Genomic DNA, 24,541 nt, shown 5'->3' on the forward strand with positions numbered 1-24,541 from the left:
AAACCTGTGCTCCTGAACGTACTCCTATTCTTTGCCGCCTTTTTTCACTTTCTTATTCCAAAGGTGTTTTTCCTTCTGCTTGGAAATTTGCTCATATCCAGTCAGTTCCTAAAAAGGGTGACAAATCCCTCCCATCCAATTATCGTCCCATTGCAATTACTTCTACTCTTTCTAAAGTAATGGAGAAATCAATTAACCGCCAACTCTTAAACTACCTAGAAACCTTCTGTCTGATCAACGATCGCCAGTATGGATTCCATCAGTGTCGATCCACTGGTGATATTCTGGCTTATGTTACCCATTTATGGACTAATTCAATGGAAAGGTTCGGTGAAACACAAGTAGTTGCTCTTGACATCTCAAAGGCTTTTGATCGTGTTTGGCATAAAGGTCTTCTAAACAAGCTTCCATCTTATGGTTTGCCAACTGTTTTTAGTAATTAGTTATCCAGTTTTCTCTCTGATCGCTCACTGAGGGTGATGGTAGATGGCTCTCTGTCTTCTAACTTCTCCACTAATGCTGGTGTCCCCCAAGGTTCAGTTCTTTCCCCCCACTCTTTTCCTCTTGTATATTAATGACCTTCTTCCATTGACTGGAAATCCTATCCATAGTTTTGCTGATGATAGCACATTGCATTCCACTTTCCATTTTGAGAAAACTTGTCCTGCTCAATCAGCTTCAATTTCTCAAAAATCTGCTACCAATTCCTTAAATGCCGATCTTCAGGTAATTCTCCAGTGGGGCAAAGACAACTTAGTTGATTTCAACCCTTCTAAAACTCAGTCCTGTCTTATATCTCGCAAAAAGGATTCTTCTGCTCCTATGCTTATCTTTAGTGACATTCCGATTTCTAGGCAAAATGATGTATCTCTTTTGGGGATTATCCTGACTTCTAATCTCTCTTGGCACAAGCACATTACAAATATTGCTTCCTCTGCATCTAAAAAACTTTGTTTTCTCTTTCGCTCTCGGCGTTACTTTTCTTCCAAACAGCTGCTCACTCTGTATAAATCGCAAATCTGCCCTGCCATGGGAATATTGTTCCCACATCTGGGGTGGTGCCCCCAAAACCTCTCTCAGGCTTCTTGATTCCATTCAGAAGAGGGCAGTTAGGTTAATTAACGATTCATCTCTAACAGAGTCTCTCCACTTGCTTTCTCATAGATGTACTGTTTCTGCTGCATGCCTCTTCTACAGATACTTCCATGGGCACTGTTCTTCTGAATTGGCTTCTATAATTCCCGCTCTCTCTTTCAAAACAGTCCGAACACGTGCCGCCACCAGCCAACATCCATTTATTGTCTAACTTCAAACCCACAGAACCAACTTTTCATCTTCCTCATTTATTCATTCAACTGCCGTTTTCTGGAACAACCTTCCTTCATACGTATTTCCCGAAAATTACAATCTACAGAAGTTCAAGTCCAATGTCAACAAATATCTTCTTTCGTCTTCTCAACCTCCAACCCAAGCACGGTACTAAGTAATATAGGTTTCTAATACCTCTCGTGTTTGGGGTTCACATAAAAAAAATATATATATATATATATATATATATATATATAAATCAAAAAATTTATATTTTTATTTTTATTTTTATTTATTTATGTACTTATCAGGTTGCCACCTGATAAAGTAGTTCCTCTAGGCATGGTTATTAAAATATGAAGTGTTTCTTTATATCATGTTAAAATAAAATAATGGGAATAAATTCTGTTTTATAGGCTATTGCAAGTCACACTTTTTAAATTTTGGTTAATTTTTGCTAATTATTTCTTCAAAACTTATTACTTTTTTTGCATTTATAATTAATAAATTTCACATTATTTATGCTGGGTTGAATTTTCTGTAATTCAATTTTCCTGCAGGGATATTGATAAAGTTCATGACTTAATGGATGAGGTACAAGAACAACAAGAAATTGCTAATGAAATATCTGATGCTATTTCAAATCCTATTGGTTTTGGTAATGATGTTGATGAGGTAAGAGCAGTTTTTTATATATATTTATAAACATAACAGTCTTATCAATTGTTGCAATATCAATCTTGGTAATTGATATAATTATATCATAGGTTCAAGCATTGTTATTTGTGGCATTAGTTAACACTTCCCATGCATAAAATGAATATGAGGTATAGCGATAAAGTTCCCAGACTGGTGCAATAAAAGAACACAAAGTTGAAGGAGCTCAAAAATGGTTTTATTTTTATTCAAAGTAATCACCACCTGATTGAATGCACTTATTATATCATTCTAAAAGTTTGTGAAATGAGTCAGCAAAGGCATACAAAGAGATTTGGTTCAGTGGCTGTTTTTTTTACTTCCTCAACATCCTGAAATCTCTTTCCTTTGAGGGCAGTTTACATCTTGAAAGAGGAAGAGGTCCACTGGTGCTAAATTGAGAAAGTATGGTGGATATTTGAGTCTGTACAGTGTCACATTTCATCAGAAATGTCTGTACAAGGGCAAAATGGGTGGGGGCATTATGCAACAAGACAAACTGCCTTTCTGTTGAGCAGTGCTGGCCTTAGCAAATGGGGGGTCCGATTGGAGCATGCTGGCATGGGGGCCCTTTAAAAATTCAGTATTAATCCTTCAATATTTTGAAATAATGAAAAACTAAAACTATTAATAATTGTTGATTATTTTTATATTATTACAATTTGTTAACAATTGACCAGAAATGTTGATAATATAAACAAAACTAATCAGAAGGATATTTTTCTTGCCCATTTATTGGCAAAATCTTTGAAGACTTTCTCAAAATTTAAATTCCTTGTTTCTTCTCTTTCAATGGATACAATAGCAAGGCTGGTGAGTCTCTGTTGAAGCGTTGTCGACCTTAGATATGTTTTAATTAAATGATTTATTAAATAATTTGTATAATTTATAATTTAAATATTTATTATTTAATTAATTATGTTTTAATAAACTTTAATCGGGAAAAGCTTGTTTTCCCAGACACTACAGTCACTGGAATCGTTAAAAATATTCTTAGCGATATCAATAAATTCAAAAATTCAGTGCTTCTTTCATTAGTTGTGAGAAATTGTAAAATATTTTGTAAAGGATTTTCTAAGCACGATTCTGGAAGAATTGGTTTCTATGCTTCCATTTTCTCCACTAGCGTATGGCCATCAATATCTGCCACCTTCACAGACTTGACCAATTCATTGCCCTCAATGATTTTAGCATCTGAAAGTGCAATTTCTAAATCTGCAGCATGTTTTCTTAACTCATCCTTTGGAATTCTTAGAAATTTACCCAAGAAACCAAAAATTGTTTTATTAACTGCTAGAAACATGACTCTAGAGATTGCAAAGCCTTGTCTGCGATTTTGTTAAAGCAGTTTACCTTGTAAGCTTCCTTAGGATTTGTTATAGGTTCATCAGCAGGCTGGTAATTGAAATGTCTTTCTTTTTTGTAATCTTCTTGTGCAAAAAAAAAAAAAAAAAAGTGCGGACAAGAAAAATAGCTTTTCGAAATTCATATTATATCTTTCTCTGATCTGTAAATGATCCTTCAACAAATTTTCAATAAAAAAAAAAAAATTACTGACAACAGAGTAATAAAATTACAAATCGTTCTGTCAAATTGCAACAGAAAGCAAAGAATAGTAAAATATTTAAATAAATAAATCTATAGCAATGAGTAACATATATTAGTATCAAAACTGGACAACGTCATGAATCATTCATAATTTGTGAATGGCCCACATTCACAAATTATGAATCCACAATTTATGAACAAAAACTGGAAACTAATGAAAACTGAAATAATACATTTACTTACATCTGCAGCCTTTCTATCACAAGTTGGAAAAAAAATGGTGGTAATGAGTAAATTTTTTTTCATGTTCTGAGAAATTTAAAAATGTAGAATCACAGAATGGTATGAGATAAGAGGTGCAGAACTTTTTCTGCCAATAAAGCAAATGAAAATCTCTGTGATTGGCTGAATTTTTTTGTTTCATTTTCCACTCTTTTCCCAAGTTACTCCTTCAATTAACTTTGCAACAAATTTTCCCACCACAAACAAAAACAGAACAGATACAGTACACATAAAACGGTTATAAAATATGTTATTCATGGCCAGTAACAAAGTCCAGGTCTTGTTGGCTGTTTAGAAACAGAGCAATAGACAAGAGTAGAATATTTTTGTTAAAATGGACCTCAAAACCATAAACTTAACAAAACTTAATGCTTTGTAGTGATCAAAGTGACACTTTACTCTGCCTGGTCATTGTTTATTCCCTCTCTGAACACCACGGGATAAATGCTAATTATGGGAAGGGTCCCTCCCAATACACTGGTCAGGTTCAGAATGCCATACATGAGGATCAAACGATCCTCACGTATGGCGTTCTGGGACATTTTCTGAGACAAGAGACATTTCAAGAGAAATTGAACTCTCTCTCTTTTTTCGTTTCAGATAAAAAAAAAAAAAAAAAAAGAAAGCAAGCCAAATCTAGCATGATAGGCATTAAAAAAGACATGCTGTCCATAGCCAGACTGTTATGCAACAAATTTGTGTATTGTAAAATAAAACATATTCCCCTCTGACAACAATCAGAGTATGCACACACAAAAAATGTAAATTCACCAACACTAAAATAAAATCAGACTGTGATGTATATTTAATATTTGACACTGGTGTTGCTGAATATTTCACGACTATCTTTTATTTACTAATATTTCTATAAGCTTGGAATCAGTCTAAACAATACTTGGGTGGTGGCCAGTTGCTGGGTCGATAAGAGTGTGTTACATTTAATTTAAAAAACTTGCTCGTTTATGAATGAAAATTGTGAATTGTCTTGAGAAACGAATCTGTCTTCCAAATTTCACAGGGCCCCTTTCAAGCTCGGCTCCAATGCAGCTGCATTGGCATAGTTATGCCACTGGGTTTGTGTCACGTTCCAGCTCCAACTCAATAAATAAAATGAAGAATAATATAAATTTTACTTCCTTACACAATAAGGAGCACAATTATTCAAATAAAAACCTACCAACATTACAATAAAACTTTATAGTGATGCGTTTGGCAGGGCGAGAGGGGTTGCTTGACCAGATGAAAGTAATTAATTTTCATACATGTATACCCCCACCTTATGTCTGGCCCATACCTAAAGTGGCATTACATGTGGGAAAATTAATTACTTTTGATATTTCAAGGGATGTGCAAAAACTGGCAGGCCTTGAGATAATTACCTAGACAATGTCCAAAATTTACACACCTTTATAATTATACAGACTTTACTGTTTACATATTATAAATTTAATAAAAATAAATAATAATAATAAAAACATTATTTTTGTCTGCATTCTTTGTACTCATTAATAAAATGCTAATTATATTTTCTAAACATATGTAAAAAAAGTCATTTTTGGGTTTTACAGGAGCCCTTTAATTTAAACTTTTTCCCTTCTCTTTTTTCTTTTTATTTATCTTTTTTTTTTGGCCCAATCGGCCTAAGACCAGCCCTGCTCTTGAGATTGCCACTTCGCTTTAGTAGCCTTTGAAATACCTGTACATAAAATGTAGCATTGACCCTCTCCCCATTGGGTACAAATTCCTTGTGAATCCCCCTGTTTATCAAAAAACATGATCAGCATTGTCTTCATCCTGAACTTTTGTAAACAAAAATTTTTGAGAATTGGCTGTATGCTCCGATGCTTTGTCTCCACGTTATACTAAAATGCTCATCTGTCGTGACAATACAGTCAAGGAAATTAGGATTTTCTTGACAAGTCTGGATGAAGTCATCCCACGATGGTGCTCTTCATTGCTTCTGGTCATCCCTGAGGCTGGGTGGCACAAATTTTTCACAGACCTTCCTTTTCCCAAACTTCATGCAGAATTTGATGAATCATCTATATGTATCCAACTCATGAGTCATCATTCTGAGGGTCAAATGACAATCTCTTGCCACAATTTCTTGAACTTTTGCAATTCTGTCCCGATTTCAGGAGGTTGATGGATGCACCCTTGGGTCATTGTGAACATTCTCATATTCATCTTTGAACTGCTTATACCATTCAAACACACTGGTACAATATATTGTTTCATCACCATAAACAGTTTTTAACATATTGTACATTTCTGTTGCAAATTTTGCCAGTTTAAAGCAAAATTTGATATTTGTTCATTGCTCCATTGCAAAATCTAGAACATACCACTTCCATTTAATTTCAACCTCATTGAACATGACTGGAACAGCACCAGTCTAGCAACTTTATTGCCACACTACGTGTGAGGTGCATTCAAGTTATAAGATCTCCAAATTTATTTCTGATAAAATAAAGTATACATGCGGGACTGCTTTTAGTCCAACTGCAAATTAGTTCAGAATGTTTTCAGAAGGCAGTACAGTGCAATATGTCACATTGATTGCAGTGCCCTAAACTGTATAATATGTTTATAATACTAAAAATGTTTTCACATTATCAAGAACAATGTGTTATTATTCAATTTTTGCATCTCACCAGGAAAATCCACTTGTAATCTATCGGAGAATGTCAGAAATGTGTCTCTAGGCCTTATGGAAGTGAATAATGTTTGCAGCTGGGTACATAAGTTTCGTAAAGAACAGGATTCCTGCAAGAATGAAGCACGTGAACCAAGAGACATCAAACCAGTTCTGAGGCCTGTTGAGTTGAGGAAATGGTTTTGGGTGCCAGAAGATCAACAGTGGATGAAATTGTAACAGCTATAGCCTTTCTGTTGGATCTGTGCATACCATAGTTCTTGAAGATCCCAGAAAGAGCAAGGTGTTAGTTAGTTCAGTGGGTTCTAAGGCAGTTTTCCCAAGAACAAAAAAGACAAGTGTGTAAATATGTATGAAGCAATTCTCACTCGAGATGCTGCAGTGAATGGATCTATCTTTTCCTTGATTGTCATGATGGATGAGACTTGGGCTCCACTCTACAATCCAGAAATGAAACGTCTTCTCAATGGAAGCACACTAATTCACCACTGCCCAAAAAGTTCCGAGTTGCTGCAAGTGCAGAGAAAATGATGGTTGCTGTTTTCTGGAATTTTGATAGAATAATCCATACACGTTGTGTACTCAAGGGCACTACAGTAACAGGAAACTCATATGAAGAAGTTCTGAAGAAAAAGTTCCTCCCAGCACTTCTGGGAAAATATTACACAGACTGAATCACATTCTTTCCATCAGGACAATGCTTCACCCCATCGTTCTGGAAATGTGCAAAATTTTTTTTAAAGAAAACAACATTGAGGTTATCCCATATCCTTCATACTCGCCTGACCTTGCACCTAGTGACTTTTGGTTGTTCCCAACAATGAAGGATGCTCTTCATGGCAGAAGATTTCCTAGCTGACAAGCAGCTTCTGCCATTTACCAGTGGTTGAACATACCTTCAAAGAAAGCTTTGCCATAGCCTTCTCAACTTGGAATAACAGTTGTGAAAATGTGTGGGCTTCTAGATGACTGTTGAAAAGTGAGGCAAGTGTTACGTCTATATCTTGCATACTAAATGAGAAATAAATTTGGAGACCTTATAGCTTGAACACACCTCACATATATATAAATATGTACGTATACAGAAATTACAGTTGTATGTATTATACATAATACATACAATTCCTTCTAATTTAATCAGGTGTATACTCAGCTGAATTAGAAGGAATCTTTGGATGAATATTTTTAAAACAATATATATAGGATTTTCTGAGATGCCAGGAAAAGTTGTAATCTTACATGTCATATTATAAGATAAATAAATGAATCAGTGAAAGTAAATGGTTTTAATTGGATGGAAAAAAAAAAAAAAAACTTTACTATATTTCTGTATTGTTCAGAACAACAGGATTATTTGTGATTATATTTACTACTAATTAGAAAAAATAAGTCTTCTTAGCTCTGGTAATTGTGATTTTACTTATCTATAAAATCTAAGATCTTACTTATCGGTAATTATTGATTTTACATTAGTTCTGTTTTCAGTTTTTTGTGAGTAATGTGATAAATTTGTTTGGTTAGGAGGTAAAGAAAATAAATTCTGTAGTTCTGTTCATCTCTGATTTTGTATATTTGTGCTTATATGCTTTGGGTTTTACTTTTAGCAGAGTCTAATTACATACTGAGTTTTTGTATGGAATCATTTTTCAAAACTGTTTTAATAGCTCTCCTAAAATTTAGCTGCTTCAATAATTATATTATAGCTAGAATAAACTATTCTCATTGTTAACCATAGTAATAATTACTACCTTGTGTTGTGTGGTGGATACTTTATGAACTAGTCCAGCAGAGGTCACTGGCTTATTTTATAGTGATATTGGTAACTTTGTTGTGTAAATTCATCACCTGTTAGCCCTAATTAAAAAAAAAAAAAAAAGAGAAAAATTAACACTTTTGCTGTTCAAAATTAATTTCCTGTTGGAAAAAAAAAAAAAAAAAGAAGATTCCTTGGCTGGTTTCAGTGTATGCCATGTTCAGCACCATCCCTTGTCATTATGCTCTAATTTTTATATTAATATGTAACTTCCTGTTGCTAGCTATACATTTAGTAATAATGTATACAGTGAAGTGTACAGTACTGCCTTGAAATATCCATGAACTGACTATTAATATAACAGTTTTGTATTAATCTTCACTGGGTTAACTTGTATTTATTGGGTAAACTTGTATTTATTATTCAAATTATTTACCTTACTGTGTTTCAACCATGATGTTAATTATAAACATAAGAAGCAACCTAAAGTACCTACTTCTCATAAGGTAGTACAATAAATTTAAACAGATCTGTAAATCTGTACGATTCAAGGTGTGGTAGAGCATCTCTTGATGTCAGTATTGAGACAATTGCTGCTGTAGGAAATATTAATCTTAAGAGAGTTGCTGCTGAGTGGGCAGTGTATAAAGATTTCAGAGATTGCTAGAGAGGTATATATTACTATTGATAGCATTGAAAAGATCACTCATGATTATCTACAAACCTAAAGTGGCATCAAGATTGGTTCTCTGAAACTAGATTGTGTATGGCTATCACCATTGTCAAGTCATTCATTGAGCTTTTGGCTCTTTTCATTGCCAGTGCTTCGACTTTTTCCAGGATCATTACTGGTGATTGAGACATGGATTTGATCATTGAATCTTTCAGACAAAACTGCCATCAAAAAATGGAAGCACAAAAAATCATCACTGTACAGTAAAGTATGAAGAATTCTGTACCTGACTGTTAGCAAGCAAGATTATGGCCACAGTATTATAAAATTGTGGTAGAATATTATTAACTGATAATTTTCCAGAAGGTATGGCAATGAATGCTGATTACAGCAGGCCCTCGTTATAATGCGGTTCGCTCTACGCTGATTCGCTATAATGCTGTTCTTATATTATAACCCATATCTCACTACAATGCTCTTTTTTGGCTTGTTTAATGAAAATGTTTCATCTGATGTAGTCGATAGCTTGAAAATGAATAGCAAAACAGCATTAAAAAGTTTCCCACACCGACTTGCGAAATTTTCCCACGCTCAGTGAAATTTTCTTCCACGCTAATTTAATTGCAGTATGGTGGCTTATGTAGTTCCAAGCTTAACATTTTAAAAAATCATCAAGTATATTGCTTGTAATATTTGCGTTATATGCATTTGTCTGAAGTCTAGTCAGCACTCAGTAGTGTTAGGTAACGGACAGTTTACTCGAACATTGTATAATAATTAATGCAATGCAGTTATATTTTCGAAGATGAATAATGGCGGAAGAGAGTTAAAAAGCAACAAAGTTTGGACGTGGTACGAAGCTTACTATGGTAAGAAAAAGACTGAATTTGAAAATTAAATTATGCGTTTTGAAGCAAATAGATTCTGTTCAACGACAAGTGGATGTGTTCAGTCATTTAGGACTGGCAGATTTAACTGTAAGAACAATTATAAATAAAGAATTAATTTTAGCAGCGGGAAAGACAGCTGTTTCACTGCAAGCAACTAAATTGGTTATGGCTAGGCTGGCTATTATAATTGAAATGGAGAGACTTCTAAATAATTTTATTGAAGATAATATCCAACGCAATTTTCTGTTCTCACCTTAAAAAAAAAAAAAAAAAAAAAGTGGAACCATTTAAAGCTAGTAAGGACTGGTTCGATAGATTTAAAATTCAGGGAGAAGCCGTAAGTGTAGATCAAGAAGCAGCCGAAACTTTAAAAAAAGAACTTAAAATTATTGAAGAGAGGTGTTAGGACTGGCAGATTTAACTGTAAGAACAATTATAAAAAATAAAGGGAGGTGGAGAATGAAAAAGACATGGGGTTAATTGTGCAGTCAGATATGAAGTTCTCTGAGCAGTGCAGACAGGCTGCTAGAGCAGGTCATGAAGTTTTGTCAATGATATATAGGAATTTTGCTAGCACAGACAAGGTGATTATCCCTTTTATAAAAGCAATGGTCAAGCCACACCTTGAGTACTGTATACAGGTCTGGAGACCTCATTTTAGGAAGGATGTTGTTGCTAGAACGAGTACAGAGAATTCTCCAAATAGGCCTCTGGGGTTGGGTAAATTCATAATATAATTTTAAATATTTTTCACCAACTGTATGTTGAAATGACAAAATAAAATGAAAGCCAAAATTTTGATAACTTTATAATTAAGCTTACAATAAATTGCTATTTACAGTATAAAACAATTAAAATACCAGGTTAAAAGTGATAAAATATCTGTAAAACAAATAAAATATACTAGGTTAAAAGTGATAAAATATCTGAAGCTTTCGAAGGCTCCGCCTTCTTTCACAACAGTACGCTTTTTACTTTACAGTGCAACTTTAAATACCCGCAGGTTCACGGCACATGTCACGTGATTCAATGGCACATGCACTGTTCTTGTGCGTGTTGGAACCGGAAGTGGCTCGGGAGCGTGTCGGGTGGAATCATTCTAAGAATCCCTCTAAGAATCACTGCCTCAAAGAGGGGATGGATACGCATCATTTATTTTGTCATTTCAACATATGGTTGGTGAAAAATATTAAAATTATATTATGAGTACAGAGAAGGGCAACAAGATTGGTGAGAGGAACAAAGGGGTGCACTTATGAAGAAAGGCTTAAGTTCTGCAAGTTGCAGCATCTGGAGACTAGGCACCTGCGAGGTGATCTGATCAGAGGTGTATAAGGCCTTGAATGGTGGCACCTCTGTGGGCAGGAGCAGTAGTGCGTAACACACGCTTCTTGATTAGACCTGGGTTTGAGCCCATGACCACCAAATATGGAGGATGCAGAAAGGTCAGTTAATGACCACTGTATATCCCCGGAGCAATATGGCCTTAGTTGCTAATGCTCCTAAAAACCAAATAACAAACAAGCCTTGAATGGTTTGAGCAGGCTGAATGCTGACGGGATACTTCTGCTTGCTCAGATTAAGAACTTGAGGAAAGACAGTTGTAGAATATGTGTGGAAGTTTGCCTTTAGCCAGCGGGTAGTTGATTGCTGGAACAGACTTCCATCTGTTGTTCTGGAAGTTGATAGCTTAAATAAATTTAAGGCTGAACTAGACAAGCATTTAGAGTGACCGGATGGGTGAAACGGGAAGGGTTTTTTTTTTTTTTTTTTTGGCTGATGCTGTATAAGCTTTCTTTCTTGCATCATATGCCTCAACTAATGCAAATGCTAATAACAATTATAAAATGTTATACTTCTCGACAAGTTTTTAATATAGATGCAACAGGACTTTTTTGGAAACGAATGCCTAAAAGAAGTTTCATATCGGAAGAAGAAAAAACATGGCAGGCTTCAAAGCAGCAAAGGATCGGTGCACTTTATTGTTGAGTGGTAACACTGTGGGGAATTTTAAAGTAAAACCCCTTTTAGTTTACTAGGAAGAGGGCCAAAGTACAACCCATAATTACCAAAGATGCGAAAACTCGACAGCCCAGTGCCATCAGATTAATATATTCATGATTTTAATTGGCATTTTAAGTTTAATTTTGATATGTAGTGTAGTTACTTACCACATAATTATATACGTATGTAATGGAGAATATTTTATATGTATAGATTTTCAATATTAAATATTTTGACTGACATTTGGCGTCTTTTCACTACCATTTATTATTTGTGAGTTGTGACTCACAAATACATATGTTACTTTACGGGAATACAGTGCTCGCTTAGCACTCTGTTTTTCTGGAACGAATTATCAGCATTAAGCTGGGGTCACCTGTACTACATTAGGTTAATTATGGAATTCTATCAAATTTAAATGACAGGATATACTGACAATAGGTATGGAGTTGTTCAGCATGTCATTAAAGAACATTAAGAGCAGCTAAGCCACCCACTGCAACCCAAATTTAGACCCCAGTGACTATCACCTTTTCTGAAACCTTAACTGTAATCTTCATGGGAACAGATTAACTGAAACTGTTTTTTTTTTTTAAATACATGAATTGCAAATTTTTTAAAATTCATCTCTTGTATATCAGAGAAAGGACTTTGTGCTTTTCCTCAATGTTATGATTATTTTATTCAGATTTAAGCAGTTTTAAACCTTTTATTTTGGTCAACTTTAGTGAGAAATGTAGAATTTTAGTCGAAGTATAATTTTAAAATTCTAGTAAAAGTTTAATCTTAGAATGTTGAATGTTAGTGTGCTCTGAGGTTTTCAGGATTATGTAATCTTACAATATTTACAATTGAAATTGCATATTGTACAATTGAAAAAAAATCTATAAATTTTTTTCTTTATTTATTAAATAATTTAAAATTAAATACATTGGTGGACAAAAAAAAACTGCAACACTTGTGAATTTTGCAAATAGTGTGTTTTGTGCTGCATTGTGGGTTGCAGAAATGTTCGAAATGCATTTGTTAGATGGGATATATCTCTGTGAATGAAATCCAATAAAAAGGCTCCACCTGATATACCTTAATTGCCATTAATATATCTTCCCAAATGGTAAAATGTGTAATTAATGGAAATATGAGAAATCATGCAAGTGCAATCATGACAATCAAACATACAGTTTATTGCATTTACATGTACAAACTGAAATAACAAGTTTAACTTAATAGTATTATGTACTGTAAATCAGTAAAGTAAGTCCTCAATATTTTGTTGTTTCTCCTCGAGCTGCAATTACAGCCTTGCAACGATTTGGCATAGAGTAAATCAACTTCTGCATATACGGTTGCCCAATTTCATGGTACCACACCCTTACAATGCTCTCTTGCAGCTAAATCTTACTTGTTGGCTTCTTCTGAGCAATTTCAGATGACATTCTGTACCGGAAATTATCAATAGGGTTCAAATCTGACTGTTGCTGGGCAAGTCCAACACTGTAATGCCAGCATTTCTGAGGCATGACTGCACCTTAAGGGAGATAAACAAGGGAAAACATTGGTGTATGTATGTTTTTTAAGCCTTGTGAGCAAGAAGACAAACTCATTAAATCTAAATAGCATAAAACTTACCACTTTTGTTGTGTGGCAATGTGTTGAGTCCTGTTGAAAAATGCAGTTTACGATGTCTGTGTGGCGATCCCTAATAATGGGTTTCTGCATTCGCTGTTCTGCTAATAAACCTAATTTGCCCCACCCCTTTGTTTGTTATGCATCCCCAGACCATTTGACTGGCAGGGAACTTTACAGTTGGTGTTATGCAATCAGGATGGTATGCCTCAGATTTTCGTCTTCTGACATCTCTTCCCATCCGAGCCATGCAGGTTGAATTTCGATTCGTCAGAAAAGATGACTGTGTCCCATTGCTCTTTTGTCCATGAAACATGCGTTTTAGCCTGAGCAAGTCGCTTGTTCCTCATTTGTTGGGTCAATAAAGTCTTTTTCTTGGGCCGATAGGCATGCAGACCACATTCCAGAAGTAGTCTTTGGATAGTTTGTGCACTTGTTTCAACACCAGAGGCCATCTCAAAGTGCAGTTTTAGATCAGGAGCATAGCCATTTCAAATATCGATCTTGGGAAGGTGTAGTCACTCTCTTACGGCCTGATCCAGGTCTTCTCTTCACATAACCTGTTTGACACTTTAATTTCAGCACCTGGGATACTGTTGACTGGTGGCAGCCTATTTTATCAGCGATAGCATGCATAGAAAGCCCTTCCTGGGACAAAGCAACAGCTACACTTTTTTTTTTTTTTTTTCTTGGTGTCAACTGAATATATGGAGCCATGCTTAGACCTTTGCAAAACAGGATACTAATGAGTGCAAAACAGGATACCAACGCCGTATTTATAGAAATTGCTGATGCAATACCTTGCAATTACTGTCTAATGCAATAGAAGTGTTATCTGATGCAATACCTTTGCTTTGCTTTGTGAGAAACAAAATTACTGTAATCAAACAATATCTTATACTTTTCACTACAAATGTTACTTTTTTTAAGGTGATGCAGTTTTTTGTCTGCCACTGTAATTGTCAATTTTTTTTTATTTTCTGATTTTCTAATTAGGGAAAAAATTATATATAATTTTATACATGCTTCATTTTAACAGGATGAACTCTCTAAAGAGCTGGAAGAATTAGAACAGGAGTTACTAGACAATAAACTTCTAGATGTTGGGCCAGCAGCAGTAGACCTACCTGCTCCTCCTACAACAGAACCTGGTCGTCCAAGTAAGTTGCACAAACATTTTATCCTGCTGTTTTTGTATAATTATTTTGAAAGCTTACAGGCATCCCCAATTTACCACAACCAAAGTGTTCCTGAAAAACTGTTACACACACACACACACACACACACACACACACACACACACACACACACACACACACACACACACACACACACACACACACACACGATGATTATAATTGAATGTTCACTTTTGAAATTCTGTAGAGAAAAAACATTCAGTAAATAAGATTAGTCCTGAAAAGTAATCACAAATATTCTTAAAAATCCAAATAGAATGGCCAAAAGCCAGAAGTGTTTGTTGCTTTAAAATAATTAGTTAACAGCTATGACTAAACTTTGAGATACAATAAATAAAGGTTGATTTAATTAGACAACATATGATTAAGTAATGATATGAAGATGATACGATGTTTCTGTGATATCGATTGTCAGCAACCAACAGGGAAGGATTAATGCTGTTAGAAGTCATTTAGTATTTAAGCAGGGAAATGGACAAAAATCTATTCCAAAACAAGAACCTGTTCTCATTACTAAAAATAGTATACTAAGCGTTAATAGGAAATAACACAAATTACACTACATTCTGAAAAAGCAGCATTCATTATCTCTGGTTGTTTTGGAAATAACTGCATTTTCTTTGCTTAGTGACTGGAGGATATTTCAGGCTTCAAATTGCCTTTATATTTTAATTGAAATCAGAGTGAATAATTAATGAATTAATAAATGACTGTTTTTCAACAACGTGACATAATTTGCATTACTTAATTTAAATTAACTTCTGTATTAATACAAGTGATGATCATTAAAGCAATCATGGCTAACTTCTCTGTAACCTGCAGAATTTCTCTCTACAGAATTTCTTGGATTAATAGTGACCAATCTATTGACACTGTTTGGAAAACAGAGGTAATGCCCAGAACAATGATATAAGGTCCAAGCTGTTGGAAGAAATTGTCATTTGGACATTGATGATAATTATTCACTAGTCAATCTACATGCTTCTAGGAAGCATCTGGATTGGCCAATGAATAACACTAGTTTACAAATTAAAGTTTGTTCACTGGGGTTTGAATTTCAATAGGTCCTACTGCCGAAATATGTTGCTGTGATTTCAAATATGACTTAGATATTTTTCTATCACATCCAGATACATTACAGTTTAAGAAATAAAAAAGTATTGTTTTTTACGAAAGTATATAACTTTATTGTATTTAGTAATGACAGATTGATAGGATTACATTTTCATATATCAAAAAATATGTAAATACTAACAAGTATTAATCAAAATTCTGAAACTTTCATTAATTAGACTTTCATCTCTTTGTTTGAAAAAATCGTTTAATTGTTTTTCTTTTATGTACAGTGCCAGGTTTCTCTCTTTTTTAAACACCAGCAGTAGTCGGCCATCATGCTTGTATTCCTCCTTCCCTGGTACCTCTGCTCCATTTCCTTTATGTCCTGATGGAATCTCTCCCCTTGTTCTTCGCTCATCTGTGCAAGATTTTCGGGGGAAAATCAAGATGGGCATGCAAAAAGTGAATTTTGATGCTCATATTGCAACCTAAATTGTGAAGCTTTTCGAGCATATTTTGAACAATTTTCTCATAATCCTGTGATTTATGATTTCCTAGAAAGTTTTCCATTACATTTTTAAAAGCAATCCAGTCTTCCCTTTCAATGTCAGTCATAATAGTTTCAAACTGACAGTCTAAAACCAATTTTCTAATATGGGGACCAATGAAGATACCCTCCTTAAGTTTTGCATTAGATAAACTGGGAAATTTACTGCAAAGGTACTTAAAGCAGTTGCCATCCTTATTCAATGCTTTAACGAATTGCTTCATTATGCCTAACTTGATATGCAGTGGAGGTAAAAGTATTTTATATGGCTTCACCAAACTTTTGTGCACAATATTTTTTGACCCCGGTATAAGATTGTGCCTCTGAGGCCATTGCTTCTTTGTCCAGTGCAGCGTTTTAGCTCTGCTATCCCATTCACAAATAAAGCATGGCATTTTAGTGTACCCACCCTGTTGCCCCAACAACATACATAACACTTTTAAGTCTCCACATAGTTGCCATTCATGATCTTGATATTTAATTTTCTCCAGAAGCAACTTTAGATTGTCATAAGTTTTTTTTAAGTAGATTGAATGAGCAACTGGCACAGATGTGTACTTATCTCCATTATACAAGAGAACACCTTTTAAACTAGTCTTAGAAGAGTCTATAAATAGTCTCCATTCGCTAGGAACATATGATGGAGCTCCTAAGGCACTTATTAAACCAGCGATATCACTGCAATATACGAGAGGACCTTGTGAAAAATACTGTATAAACTCCCTTTCACAATTTCTGTACCAGGAAAATGATGTACCTGGAGCAAGTAAGTTCGCTTGAAGTCTGGATCCCAGAATTTCAGCCAGCATACTTTGGAAGACCTAAGCCCCTTACTAAATTATTCAGTTTGACTTGCGTGAATTGCTGTGACATTAAAATATTTTCTGGTTGATAACATTCCTCTTCACTAACCTCTTTAGCTTCTGCTTCGGTGGAAGATGTGGACTCCAAAGTTTCTGGTGGAGGTTTTACAGGCAGATCAGGTCCGTGCGGAACCGGTCTTATGGCTGATGGTAGATCTGGATATTTGATGTCCTTTTTATTTTATTGAATTGCAACCTTTAACGTCACATACACAAAAGTAACATTCAGCATGGCTTACTGGCTTGCACCACACCATAGGAATAGCAAATGGCAAGCACACCTTTTTTCCTTGACATCCATTTTCTAAGATGTTCGACATGTATAGCATACTTTATGCAGTGCCCACGATTTATCCTGATCACCTAGTTTTATGTCAAAGTATGCATAATAAGATTTTTTTTTTTTTACAAAATCGGTAATATTTTGCCTCTGCTTTACAGGAACAAGACAACCACATGTGTAACAAAATATGTCGTGACTGTTTATACACTTTCTGGTTGCCATACTAAAAGAAAACTAACACACAGTGAGAGCTCACAACGGTTTTTACAGGAGTACTGTGACCGCATAAGGAATGTGCCACTTATATAGGCTCTGTGGTTGAGTGGACTGTACAAACAAGTGAGTGCATGCTCAGACAAGTTTAACCCATAACTACACACAGGAGTCTCCCAGACTCCACTCAGAAAATAAAATCACAGATGGGGCGGAAGAGCGGGGCAGGGGCCGTCTACCTTCCTGGGTCAAGGTTGGCTACCTTGCAGTGTGTGTAGTTACCGGTTAAACATGCACAATCTGTTGTATTTGAGGCAAATATTTGATACTGAATACGAATATAGGGGTATAAAACTTGTAAACCATTGCTGAAACTATAGTTATGTACACATTTGCCTAGGTAATATTTTGTTAATGAATTGTGAAAAATCTTTGTGATAGAAACAAACGGGCTTCGGTTTAGTAATCAGTAAACATGCATAAATAACTTGCCACATACTTTTACTCAAACCCCAGATACTGTAAACGAGTGTAATTTTTCTGCCTTTATTCTGCCATCTGTAGTCGGATGGATTCTAAGTAGCAGTGTGTGCTGGGAACACTGCTGAGGCATTTTTGCATTAAGGAGTTGTGTATATCCTGCCATTTAAAAGCATGCCTCACGGTCTACCCTTATGACATTTTCCTCATCTACATCAATGCATCATTATTTTCCCCATCTAATGGAACAAACTTATTTGTGAAATGAACTAACTTTCTGAAAACTTTTTAATATTAGTAATACAGTGGATTCCGCTTATTTGGGTCACCGGTTAATTGGGGCAGCCATTTATTTGGGGCAAATCTTAAAAAACAGAAACCAATTGAGAAAATAGCCGGGGTTTACTTCGCTTAATTGGGACAAAATGCTGTTTAATCGGGGCAGGAGACCTCAGCACTGGAGATTACCCTGCGATTGTCTCCGACCGTACCACGTAGTTCGGTCGGATTTCTGGAGGTCACAACCATAAAACAATAAAAACAATTAGCAGTCACCTGTTTATTGGGCTTTTCTGTTAGTGCAATCTATCATAAAGGAATAGTAAACTCGATCTTATTGAATTTGCGATAATACCGACAATTGGAATTCTGTAGGTTATTATGGTGAAATGTGTTTACACTTCCATGGAATCTTCAATCATATAAAAAAAATAATTTCAGAATCTTCTCTTCATTCCTATTTTTAAATCTTTGTAACTCGTTACCCTGTTCTCACTTGCGGCGCATATTGTGTTACTTGCAATTTGTGTGTGCCATGTTTTTTGTTATTGATTTCTTATCTTTTTACTGTTTTAAATTTTAACCCCCATCCACAAATGTCAGTGAACAGAAATGTCAACTAGTTTAGTTAGTATGTACATATTACAGTGCATATTAATTATTCCGATTTTCACGTATATTCTTCCGAATTTCACGTATCATTTAATTTTTTAATTGGTAAGGTAATAAAGAGTAAATTTGTGCTTAATATCCTATTTTCACTAATTAGAATCGCTGTTTAATTGAATTAAAATTCAATTCATGAACGTGATCACAATGACCGGCGCTTACTAGACATCGTATGGTGAACAGTACTTTACTATGGTGAGTTCGTCGTAATGTGATTTGATTGTAAGGGGGGAGGGGTACATTGTATTTTTAACTATTTACGTGAAACTTGGGATAATTGGGGCAGCCGCTTAATCGGGCCAAAATGCACTAGTCCCGATGTGTCCCAAATAACCGGAAACGACTGTATTAAGGTCAATTTATACAAGGAAGACTTTTTCTTTATCAGCCGACAAATAAAGTAAAATGAAACATTTTACTTTATTTGATGTCCAGAATCGCTGCTGAGACTGAATCTACTCTCATCAGTAAAGAGTACCTTAAGTAAAGATTTTGTGGTTGTATCCTTTAGAAATAGTGTTGGTCTTTAAGTTTCGCACACCAGTATATATTTGTATATATATATAGTTTGGATAAAATGAGCAAAAGTGACATATATGGAGATATAGGCTAATTATGCTATAAAAGTTATATGGCAAATGCAAATGTTGAAGTACAGGCTGGCCTCGATTAACGCAATTAATTCGTCCCGCGAGCGCATCGTGCAAAACGGAAACGTGTTAATCGAATATAATAATCAATAGGAAAAATTATAATTGGGCCTGGACCTTCTGGAATGTCCATAAAGAATTTTAAAAATACCTTTTTAACTGTATACAATGTAAAAGATGATGAAAATAATTATGGAATTAAATGTGTATTGCATAAAACAGCGGTTCCCAAACTGTGGGCCGCAGAATATTTTAAATTTTCGAGGGAAACACAGCGATACTCGACATCTGTCGGACACTGCGCGAGCTACTAGCTCTAGGTAGTTCACAGTTTCAACATTTCTTATTAAGTTGTTTGGACCTAACTACTAAACGGAACTGTTAGGTATTTTTTTGGTCTGGGTGTGCCGTGAAAAAATTACTGGGACACTAAGGGCGCCGTGAAAACATTACTGAGACACTTAAGGGCGCCACGAACCGAGAAAGTTTGGTAACATCTGACATAAAATACACAATGAAGAAATGACTGTTGCGGAAATATTTGAACAGTGTTGACTCTCTTTTCATCAATCAATTTCCGATAGCTGACAACAATCTTCTCCTGGCCCTGGCGAATTAAATATCGCAGAGAACCTCAAACAAAAGGTTTGAGGTTCTCTGTGATACGAAAGATTTCATCTAGTTCTTTTGCTGTTATCTCCTTCGTGGTAAGATTTTCATCTGGCTCATTTAAAAATTTGAATTTTTAAATGCAAGTCTGCATTGACTTTATTAGCGGGAGACAAACAAGTAACACGTCTTCTTCCGATGGTTGATGGAACACACTGAGGCGGGCAGCAGGCAAACGTTTGTTTATTGTCCGTCCGAGCTTAACGTGCGATTCAAATATTTTTCAACTATCGCATAAAAAAAAAAAGATCGTGTTAACTGGAAATTTGCATCGTGTAAAGTGAAAAGTGGTATATTTTTTCAAATAGTGGTAACTGAAAAACGTGTTAATCGAACTCGCGTTATGCGAGGCCTGGCTGTAATAAAGAGAGAGGAAAAAAAAGCTAAACAGGTGGAAGTCTAAAGAACATAAGGTGCCAAAACTAGTAGGAGAGAATTTTGTGTTTATGTTATATTATATTTAATTTATCAATGCATTTTTTAATTATTTATATACTTTTATTAACAATATTATATTAATTATATATAACAAAGAAAATAAAAAGAAAATTTTCTTCTACTAGTTTTGGCACCTTGTGTTCTTTACACTTCCATCTGTTTAGCTGTTTCTCTCACTTTATTGCTTCAAACTTTGTTTATATTATATTTAATATAAACATAAATTTCAACCTTTACTGTTATCTTTTGCCTTGGGCTTTTAGTAATTTTTTACTACTTGTCATTTCACCGCCTCTGTCGAGTCAGCCATGGAATATACGCCAGCATTCTGTACACTGTCTGCTACGATTAACCTAACTTCCTAGCTTATATAATAATTTGGTTATTGTGTGTATTGTATGCCTATATTTCATGTTAGAAACAGACTTTACTGCTTGCTGCATTTTCCTTGGTTTTGATGGCTGACCCTTGAGAAAGACATTAAAATCATCGAATTTGCAATATTAAGTACTTTTAGTATATTATTTTTTGATATTTTGATTTTACTTTTATTTTTGCAGGTACAAACTGACTTATTATTTGACTTCTATTTCCGGTCCTATTCCACTATTTTTGACTTATGGTTTTATTATACTACCTGCTCACCACTAGCCACATCACTTACCTAATATTCTACAATTATTTATTTGTTTATGGTCGTTGGGTGTCTTCTACTCTACATAGCAGTAACCCATGTCTATAATTATTCAAATATTCCTCTTATAATTACTTCAGTGTCTATTAATGTTATACTCTCTCTCTCTCTCTCACACCACTAGCCACATCAATTACCTAATATTCTACAATTATTTATTTGTTTATGGTCGTTGGGTGTCTTCTACTCTACATAATAGTAACCCATGTCTATAATTACTCAAATATTCCTCTTATTACTCCAGTGTCTATTAATGTTATACTCTCTCTCTCTCTCTCTTTCTTTTGTATACTGATGCTGCATAAGCTTACATAATGCAGCATCAGCCAACAAAAAACATATAATGAATGTTCCTGGATTTCACCCTCTGCACTCAAAAATTGCACCCCCACCTATTCCTTGGGCACATTTGGACTGTATCAACATTGTTCATAGTATGCAAACTGCTGACACCATTCCTGCTTTACATTGAGAACCTTGACACTGGTACTTACAACTCACTCAGTAGGCATTGTTATCTATTCTGCAGGTATGGTTTTGTTTTGTCTGTACCCACTGGCTTATTTCAGAAGTCTTTTGTTTTGGATAACCAATATATGCTAGTACTTAACTTTTTACCTGATAACCACTTCTCATATTCTTGGAACACACCAAAAAGTAATCAGCAGTGGCAAAACTATAAATTCTGACTTTTTCCTGCCAGATGGCTGAATGGACCCACATGATCTCTCATAACCATACCAAATCAGCCATTCTAAATGAGGTTGCAAACCTGAAATTTTGGTACTTTTTCCACTGCATACCAGAGAGAAAGATCAGTTTATCATTTCTTGTTAGGATACTGGAAGGGTGCTTTGTTTATCTATTCTTTTTCCCCATATGACCTCATAGTAATGGTTTTCTTTTTTAACTCTGACCCAGCAGTATATCCTTACCAGAGTAATTGGGTTTTGTATATTTATTCAGTTAGATTTAGTATAGATTGCATTTTTACCAGAATCTGATTAAATTTGTATTTGATCAGATAATTCTTATTCAGTAGCTGCTATGAAGTAATCCAGTATCAATTACTCCTCTGTATTTCTCTTCCCCCTATTTCTCTACTTGCCTGAAATATTTAAATACTCTTTAAGCTGTAAACAATAAGATTGGCATGTGCAGTTAGCAGCATTAGCTAGGTACAGCACAAAACAAAAGCTTGTAAAAAATGAAATGATACATCCTATCATAACCTAAAATCTAATTGAGCAGTTGCTAAGTTGGATGTTACCACTGCATCTCCCTCACCTCTTTTCATTCCACTTGAAACATTAGCAATGTGGGTGTGTGTGTGTGTGTTATTTTTATTTTTTTCAAAGTTAACTTTTTTACTTAGAATTTGAGTATTTCATTTGTATGACTTTTGGGCATACTAAGAATCATATGGGAAGAAGGAATAAGCATAAAGAGAGGGATTCCACAATGGCATTAATGGCCACCTAGTCAACATGTAAAATTTTTAGTTTCTTATTTTATTTTAATTAAAACAAATACTATAATAAGTAGCAGTATGTTTATCTCATTTTTTAAAAAAAACTACCTTCAATTTATATACCAGCTATTACAGTTATATATTTATTGTGGTGTTCATGTTAGTTTGAAATGTTTTTTTAAACACAACCTACAAATACATTGTAATTTTTAAGCTGATTTCATAATTTAATATTTTTATTATGAAATTTCAGCATTGATCTAACAGCTTTCTCATATCTTTGTTGATATGCATTTGTTTTTGAGAATGCACATTATAGAATGCTATTGTTAATGTTTAATGTGGGATCAATTAGATTTGGATATACTTGTCAAATTCATCTATTTCTTGCATAGGTAATAAAATAACATTGGCAGTGCTTTATTTAATTTCCTTTATACAGTTTTTTTTTTTTTTTTTTTTTTTAATTCTAATGTAATACTGAGAATGTATTTTCTTTTAGACAAAGAAAAAGTCGAAGAAGAGGATGCTGACATGAGAGAGTTAGCAGCCTGGGCTTCTTAATGTAGTGCTTGAAAGAGAAATGTGTATAGTGTAAGTTGTTGCAAGTATTGTACTTTTCATTAATGTTTGTTTCTTTAAAATACAATAAAATACTTTGAACTTCCCCACCTCCCCTATTCGTTCTTTTACTATCTGGAAGGTTTCTCTAAGCCAGAGGTCCCCAAACTTAATTATCTTGCACCCATCCTTTGCACGAATTTCTGAAATTACAATCATCAGAAATTAGTCTGATGTCAACAAGTATCATCCATCTTCTCATCCTTTAAACCAGTGGTTTTCAACATTAATGTTTGTTTCTTTAAAATACAATAAAATACAATAATGTTTCTTTAAAATACAATAAATGACTTATTGTATTTTAAATACAATAAGTCATTTATTTTATTTTGTGGCACCCCTACTTAATTTTCTACCTGTTAGATCCAGTTCTCTCTCTCTGTATATATATAATATTAAAAAAAATATATATTATATGATAGTTATTACAATAATATAATTATAAAAATTACATTTCATAATACAAATTACATATATACACTATATAATAATTTTATTCTTTATATAGAGGTAATAAGTAAACATTGATTATAGATCACCACAAAATTAAAAAGATACCGTACATCTTTTTATAATGAAATAAACATATAAATTAAAAAACTAGTAAGTTTAAGTAACTAAAACCAAATTATGTGGCACCCCTGGAATGTTGTTGTGGCACCCCGGTTGAAAACTACTGCTTTAAACCATGCATCATGGCACTGTATGTACTTCATTGTTAATGTATATGTATAAACTGAAAAAAAAAAAAGTTGATTTTGGATAATATTTCACTAATAGCATAAAAGAAATATAAAGTTGGTTCCGTTTTGTTTCTATTAGCCAAACTAACTCAAAAGCTCTAGTCACTAAACAATACCACTGTGCATCCATATAATGGGGCCAGTAATGTAAGAGAAGATCTGTCTTAGTATGCTTAACCCTTTCACAATTGTTTTCTGAATGTGTATAGAATGAGGTTATGAAATTGAGT

At 34.4% G+C, this 24,541-nt stretch overlaps 1 protein-coding gene across 1 annotated transcript in view; it reads left to right on the forward strand.

Moving 5' to 3' along the window:
• The window catches only part of shrb (charged multivesicular body protein shrub), a 72,920-nt gene that overhangs the window by 37,011 nt on the left and 11,368 nt on the right, over positions 1-24,541 (forward strand). The window contains 3 exon segments of the mRNA XM_090389703.1: positions 1,869-1,983; positions 14,476-14,596; positions 23,450-23,541. Coding sequence (XP_090245829.1) covers positions 1,869-1,983; positions 14,476-14,596; positions 23,450-23,511 — 298 coding nt within the window. The 3' untranslated portion in view covers positions 23,512-23,541.

Source organism: Mastigoproctus giganteus, chromosome 2 (assembly GCF_048544385.1).
Source record: "Mastigoproctus giganteus isolate SK-2022 chromosome 2, ASM4854438v1, whole genome shotgun sequence".
In the NCBI taxonomy this organism is placed as follows: domain Eukaryota; kingdom Metazoa; phylum Arthropoda; class Arachnida; order Uropygi; family Thelyphonidae; genus Mastigoproctus; species Mastigoproctus giganteus.